We start from the raw sequence: 7,500 nt of genomic DNA, 5'->3' as shown, positions 1-7,500 counted from the left end.
CGGACCACATGCAGGGGAAGAGGAGCCATCTGCTCCCCAGCAGTTGGCAACCATATGGTTTCCCGAAACTGGCTTCACCGAATGGTTTATTAGGATCAACATGTGTCGACACACAGCAGAAGGAACACGAGCAGGATCAGAAGAAGCAACAGCAGTTAGCAGGAGAGACGACGAAGGGGTCGGAAAGGCGATGTAAAAGAGAATCGGGAGGAAGCCAACAGGAGGGGTCTAAGGGAAGTTAGAATAAAAGAGGAGAAAAACACTGAAAACATAGCTGGAATAGCAAGATTCTCAAGTGAGGGAGCTGAGAGATAGACAAACAAGTTGGGCTGAGATACAGGAATAAAAAAAAAAAAAAAGGGAACAAGAGAAAATGTGTCGTAAAAAAATCAGTGTGGTGTTATGGATCACGCTGAAAAATGCGCTGTTGAAGACATGTGGCGCCAGCGGGCGAAAGGTCTCAGTGCCCCAGTGGGCCTTCTATGCCACCTGCTTCTGTGTGTCGTGGAGCCCCTCGGGTATATCCCCGGGTTTACGTTGGTATGTGAAGAAGGGGTCGTTGGGAGGGATGAGAATGAGTCAGTTGAGAACTATGACAATGACAGCAGCTCCACTGTTCATGGCAGGGAGGCCATTCATTAAAAGCATCAATGCAAATTGAATGTTAGAGACAACAATAAGGAAAATACTTGCAGTGACAGAGTCAAAAAATGTAAAAATAGTATGACGTTCATACAGGCGCTCCTATAACGTAGAAATTCATATTGTTTATCATTTATCAATATGAATGAGATTTGTAAACCTATATGCTTATATTGGCCAAGTTATGCCATGCGTACAGAACCAACGTAAGCCGACTAATTTGAAAAAAAAAAAGATCTAAGTAGATTCGATCACTGAAAGACCGTCGTCAGATGAATTCCAATAGTAAAAAGGAAAGGGGAAACGATAAGTACAGGAACATGAAGAGTACCGGATCCTCCTTCTCTGAATCTTTCGGAAGATCCGGTACAGTTCTACAATTAATAAATCTATATAAATTCCTTAACAAACAAAATTGACACCCATCAGAGAGGATGGTTACGACAGAGGACAAACATGCTAATAAAAAGAGATCCATGGTTTTCCCCTAGTCAGGAAAACGTCAGCGCAATACAGTTTCACAGTCATTCTCGTGTATCGTCTATGATGCCTTTCAAGCAGCGTCTGATCTACAGTGGCTGTGCTCTCGAAAGTTTTGTCTTAGTCATAGAGATAGAGTTCAGGGCTTTCATTTTTTCATCTGCAGTACTTTGTTTGCACACTTAATAAAAAAAATCACTACAATAAACTTATGGGATCAGAGAAATAAAAAAAAATAGTAAAAGCACCTCTTTTTTTTTTTTTCATCAACTCCTCAACTCCTCTGCCTCTCTGTCCCATCTGTTCAGGAGAAGGCCATTTTAATCAGTCCCCGAGTGGCATCAAGATTAATTTTTTCCTCTCTCACTCTCTCTCTCTTTGGCTGGACTTGAAACCTCGCTCTTGATGACGTTGAAAGACCACCCTCCTGTTTATTAAAAAAATAATAAATTTGGCATAACTTTGGGATTAATTTCACTTGTGCTTTTTTTGAAGTGGGGCGACCTCATTATTACTTTAATTTCCTTTGATTTTCTTTTTAAACGAACTTTGGCCGATTCGATCCGTCTCTTCACGTGCTCCCTGGAAGCGTGTGTGGAATCGGACTAGTGAGTCTGCTAGTCGTCTTGGTGACATCACGGCGATTCTGGAAAGAAGAAGAAGAGGATTGTTTATATCGGTGACGTCACTGTCGAGGGATTGGGGGCTAAATATTAATATAGGGAAAAGGGAAGCGCCATATAAGAGGTGTATTGTTGACATACAGACTTTCTCGTGTGCAGACTAAAAGACCCACGCAAATAATGTTAGTTTGTATGTATGTTTTCATTAATGCATGCACACATACACACACACAAGCTTGTATACCTTTTTTTTATTGTATTTTACCACTAGTACTTCTGACACCATTGTTATATAATATTCATTGTTATATAATATTAATAGCAGATTAGAAAGAAAACGAATTCAGTCATCTAAGCGGATGCCCCAATTGCAATTGTCTGTGAATCTACCAGGAAGTGTCAAGTCCCCAACATTTTGCAACGCGCTAATTGGACACTGATAATAAACCCAGTAATACTGTATGGCGCTGTTTCCAGTTTATTTCTTTATAGTACACATGCGCATTTGACTTTGTCTGTAATCAAGCGAGGTGACAGAGACTGTTATACATTGTGTATGTATATATATGGATATATAATATATATAATATTTAATATACTGTATATATATATTATATATATATATATATATTATATATATATATATATATATATATATATATCAGTCTAGACAGACGGTCAGAGAGAGAGAGAGAGAGAGAGAGACGGGAAGGGGTTGGAATCGATGACAACACAGGACACACTTGTAATTGATGTTTGTTCGCCCCCTTCCGGACCCTTAGGAAGTAGGGCAATAGGGGCTCCCATCCCTGACTTCCACCTCTCCCCTCTCTCTCTCTCTCTCCTATCCAAGGGTCAAAGCGAGATAAGCTGGGCTCCATTCATTACTACATTCATAACTTTCATGAATGTTATTCACTGAAACGGAAAAGGGTGTGTTGACGGGCGCCCCAAGCTTTGCATACGGCATTTTGACATTCGACCGTAGGTATGGTAATTCGTCCTCATGGCATTCGCCCTACAATGCACAACAAAACGCTGGAGCCACAATGATGCGAATTATGAATGGAGCTTTTCAAGTGGAGGGAATAATGATTATTGTCAGGACGAAAACAAACAAAAAGGCGTGGGCGTACATGGAAGACATTACGTATGCATGCGCGTAGTTTTATATATTATATATATATATATATATATATATATATATATATAGGCTATGTGTGTGTGCTATTTTTAATCAATTGATCTGATATTGTGAGTTTATATCTCTCATAATCACGTGAAAAATGAAATATATACTGGGTGTAGGACCTACACCCCGTATTTTAGTTTTCCAGTTGTTATGAGAGATATATATTTATATTTGTGCGTGTGTATATGAGAGAGAGAGAGAGAGAGAGAGAGAGAGAGAGAGAGAGAGAGAGAGAGAGAGAGAGAGAGAGAGAGAGAGATGCCGCGCTACTAAACGTTAGGAAATTAATAGTTTTATTTAAATCTTCAAAAGATGACTGAACTTTTCTGACTTAATAATTACCATAATAATTCCAATACTTTCTTTAAGTGACTGAGTAATGGCATCCAGCAGACATGGAATAGATTGAATGATTCAATTTTATAATTACAACACACAAAGCAATGCTTTATGAACCATAAATTGACGTAAAATTTCGGATTTTTTCAAACACTTTTTCCCTGATTATTTTTGTCTTCTCTCTAATATATATATATATATATATATATATATATATATATATATATATATATATATATGTATATATGTGTATATATATATATATATATATATATATATATATATATATATATATATATATATATATATATATATATATATATAAGGTAAAGCAGATTGGTATGCGCTAGTCAAATTAGGGACGGACAAAATGACAGCACCAGCTGAGATATTACAAGTCTTCATGGAATGTTTAGTCACACTTCCATCATGTACTTTTGTGGAGAGGAGAGAGAGAGAGAGAGAGAGAGAGAGAGAGAGAGAGAGAGAGAGAGAGGTAATGAAGTGCGTCAATCATTCCCAAAATGCGTAACGATCAAGACAAGTGTTGAGAAGGAAAGGAAATGCATGGAAATAGCGGTAGGTGGGCCGAGGGTGGGTGGGTATTGATATTGTAAAGGGGGAGGGGGAGGTGGGCGTTATGGCAAGTGGTGTGAGGGAGAAATGGTGTTAGAGGAATGTTGGGGGGAGGGAGGGAGGGGTGGGGGAGAAGGGATTGTGGGGGAGGGGGAGGGGGTTGGCCAGTGCCATCTGTAGTGAGGGAATAGGACGTCCGGCCAGATGCAGCATCCAGATGTCGCTTTTTGGAAGATCATTTCACGCCATTTGTTTCCCCCGACCAAGGATTTCGAAGCCTTGAATTATATCTTAGGAGAGAGAGAGAGAGAGAGAGAGAGAGAGAGAGAGAGAGAGAGAGAGAGAGAGAGAGAGAGAGAGGGGCGTTTCATCCGACGACCTCATCCCAATTTAACAAAGAAGCAAACTGCCCCCAACTTATATGACTTTCCGACCAGCAGATAAAACCCATTCATAAAACTGTCATGAATGACAAAATTGCTTTGTTTTATATCCCATTCACCTCCTTCCTTCCCTCTCGTATGTATGTGTATGTGCATGTACGTATGTATGCATAAAGATAAGGTTTTTAATATGCAAACTCTGCCACGCTGGTGTACTGTACAGTAAACAAATCCGCTTACAACCCATTCACCCTCGATTCTCATTTTAGTTTCATAAATCCTGGAACACATCCGTCACACTCCAGACTGCAGTGTGCTAACACCAAGAATGATAAAAAAAGTAAAAAATGCGCCGAAGCTTCTTCGGCGCAATCGAGTTTTCTGTACAACCGCTACGGCGTATAATCAATAGATCTGTCTTTTGGTGGTCTCGGTAGAATGATGTATGAGCCGCGGCCCATGAATCTTTAACCACGGCTCAGAGGTGGCCTGTCCTGTGTCGTTGCCAGACGCACCATTATGGCTAACTTTGACCTTAAAGTGAAAAATACTGAGGCTAGAGGACTGCAATTTGGTATGCTTGGTGATTGGTGGGTGCATGATCAACATACCAATTTGCAGCCCTCTAGCCTCCGTAGTTTTTAAGATCTGAGGGCGGACAGAAAAAGCGCGGACGGACAGGCAAAGCCGGCACAACAGTTTTCTTTTACAGAAAACGAAAAACTGAATAAATATAAAGATAAACTGCGAGGGGTTGAAATGAGGAAAGGACCCTTGGTATTAAGACTGCCGGGCGAACATGTTATCTGACAGAGATCGGCATCTTGTCACAAAGCTTTGTACACCAATATACCGAGTGTTTGATAAACAGGCGTCACAGGAATACAAACGGACGTGACTTCAATTTTACCGCCATACTGGTTTGCTTAGCACAGTCTGGTGGCAGGGTGCTTCAAGATATCGGACCCTGCAGGGGGGTTAGTGCCGTAAGTGCACTTCATGTGGTGCAATGTAGGCATTACTTAAGGTTCTTTGCAGCGTCCCTTCGGCCCCTAGCTGCAACCCCTTTCATTCTTTTTACTGCACCTCCTTTCATATTCTTTCTTCCATCTTACTTTCCACCTTCTTCTAACTATTGTTGCATAGTGCAACTGCGAGGTTTTCCTCCTGTTGCACCTTTGTAACCTTTTACTCTCAATTTTCCTTTCAGCGCTGAATGACCTCATAGGTCTCCGCGCTTGGCGTTCGGCCTAAATTGTATATTCTACTCTATCCTTAAGATATCAGAAAAGTACTCGCGTGACACTGTCTCTAGAGGCGGAGTGAGCTGGGAAGGCAGATACGTGGAAAAGAACTAGAAAAAGCTCTTATGTATACGCCCTTTTAACATGAAGACTAACTTAGTTCCATAATCCACATAATAATTTTCACATCTCTTTCTTAATAATTTCTCGTACGTTTTATCCTTTCAGCGTTTTAGAGATTTGTAATGTGTTTATGAATGTTTGCTTATGACCATTCATGTCCGAAATAAAGGTTTTGAATTTGAATTTGAAAACGCACATCTATGCCTATGCCCAAAAAAATATAAAATAAAAAGTCATGGATCCGCACTCGATTTCCGAACCTAAGCCAAATCTTATCAACTCTCCTCGGTCCATGAGCCACTCCTCCGGAAAACTTGATGAAAATCCATCGATAACATTTTACGATATATTGTTTGTACTGAGAGACTGGCAATTTCTAACCTCCACCTATTCATTATCGTTGGTAATAATAAGAGTAATGAAAGTCATGGCAAAATCCCATAATCGCATGAGACGCAAAAATGGGTAAACAAATCCATGGGGATGTATTTGTCAGAGTCCTATTTGAAAATAGACCAATAACTTTCTTAAAATTATATGACTGTGGTCTTGTTTCCACAGCGGTAATAATAACAGCAAAATTAAGGGGAAGCAAGCAAAATAAAAGTAACCAGGAACGATTAAAGATTTGCTATTATTCTCTCTCTCTCTCTCTCTCTCTCTCTCTCTCTCTCTCTCTCTCTCTCTCTCTCTCTCGTTAACGTAGCTTAAACTGATAATATGACGTGAAAATGCCACTGCAAAACTTAGAATTGCAAGTCTTAAAACAGGAAGGAAAGTCCCATGCATGACGCATGCGAGCTAAGAGAGAGAGAGAGAGAGAGAGAGAGAGAGAGAGAGAGAGAGAGAGAGAGAGAGAGAGAGAGAGAGAGAGATGACCAAACAAAGGAAGCAAAATCGCTTAGGTATCCAAAACTCTTTCATCGTGGATAATCAATTGTTTTATCACTTCGGCAAGAGCAATATGTTGATGTTCCCCTGTCAGCACTTCTCATGACTTCCACACAGTCGCCCAGCGACAAGGGCTCTCTCTCTCTCTCTCTCTCTCTCTCTCTCTCTCTCTCTCTCTCTCTCTCTCTCTCTCAAAGATCTTGAGATAAGAACCACTGTTCTTATCAGTGACGGACAGCTTCTCGCTAGTGAATCACTGCTGTCGATCGCGAACTTTGGTGGTTAGTTCTGTGCCAATAACCAACTGCGGTAAAACAAGTAAAATGACAGCACAGTAAGACTGTGCAGCTTGTACAGCACAGTAAAACAGTTAAAAAATAATCCACGTGAGCTTTTATTCACGTAGTTAACAATGCATAAGCACCGAATGCGATACAGCTGTGTCGAAGCACTGAAAGATTACACATCTGTCGATGAGGAAAAACAAGTAAAAAATGCGCCGAAGTTTTTTCGGCGCAGTCGAGTTTTCTGCACAGCGTATAATGCTGTATGAAACTCTCAGCCATGGTCCATGAAGCTCTCATCCGCGGCCCATGAAACTTTCAGCCACGACCCGATAGTGGCCTGTGTTGGCACCTATAGCGGTGCCAGACGCACGATCATTGCTAACTTTAACCTTAAAATAAAAACTACTGAGGCTAGAGGGCTGCAATTTTGTATGTTTGATGATTGGAGGGTGGATGATCAACGTAACAATTTGCAGCCCTCTAGCCTTAGTGGATTTTAAGACCTGAGGGCGGACAGAAAAAGTGCGGACGGACGGACAGACAAGTAACCATCTCAATAGTTTTCTTTTGCAGAACACTAAAAAAGACATGCCAAGGATTTATATGCGAATCCGTATCCATCTAACAATCTAATTAACTTTTCCTTGACCCCAACTTCAAACAGACAAACACGAATCAGTACATAACTCTATTTACTGTAACACCGTAGATATAGGTAAT

The 7,500-nt window shown here is 40.5% G+C and overlaps 2 protein-coding genes across 2 annotated transcripts in view; one reads left to right on the top strand and one right to left on the bottom strand.

Annotated features, from left to right (window-relative positions):
• Nucleotides 1-7,500, top strand: part of LOC136847818 (uncharacterized) — a 162,514-nt gene that overhangs the window by 14,732 nt on the left and 140,282 nt on the right. The gene's annotated exons all lie outside the window — the stretch shown is intronic.
• Nucleotides 1,013-7,500, bottom strand: part of LOC136847816 (DNA-binding protein inhibitor ID-4-like) — a 24,849-nt gene continuing 18,361 nt past the window's right edge. The window contains exon 2 of the mRNA XM_067119746.1: nucleotides 1,013-1,768. Within this exon, the coding sequence (XP_066975847.1) occupies nucleotides 1,694-1,768 (75 nt within the window). The 3' untranslated portion in view covers nucleotides 1,013-1,693. The remainder of the gene's footprint in view (nucleotides 1,769-7,500) is intronic.

This window comes from Macrobrachium rosenbergii, chromosome 17, assembly GCF_040412425.1.
Source record: "Macrobrachium rosenbergii isolate ZJJX-2024 chromosome 17, ASM4041242v1, whole genome shotgun sequence".
Lineage (NCBI taxonomy): Eukaryota > Metazoa > Arthropoda > Malacostraca > Decapoda > Palaemonidae > Macrobrachium > Macrobrachium rosenbergii.
The sequence above is the reverse complement of the archived record's forward strand: the minus strand, read 5'-3'. Positions and strand labels throughout refer to the sequence as shown.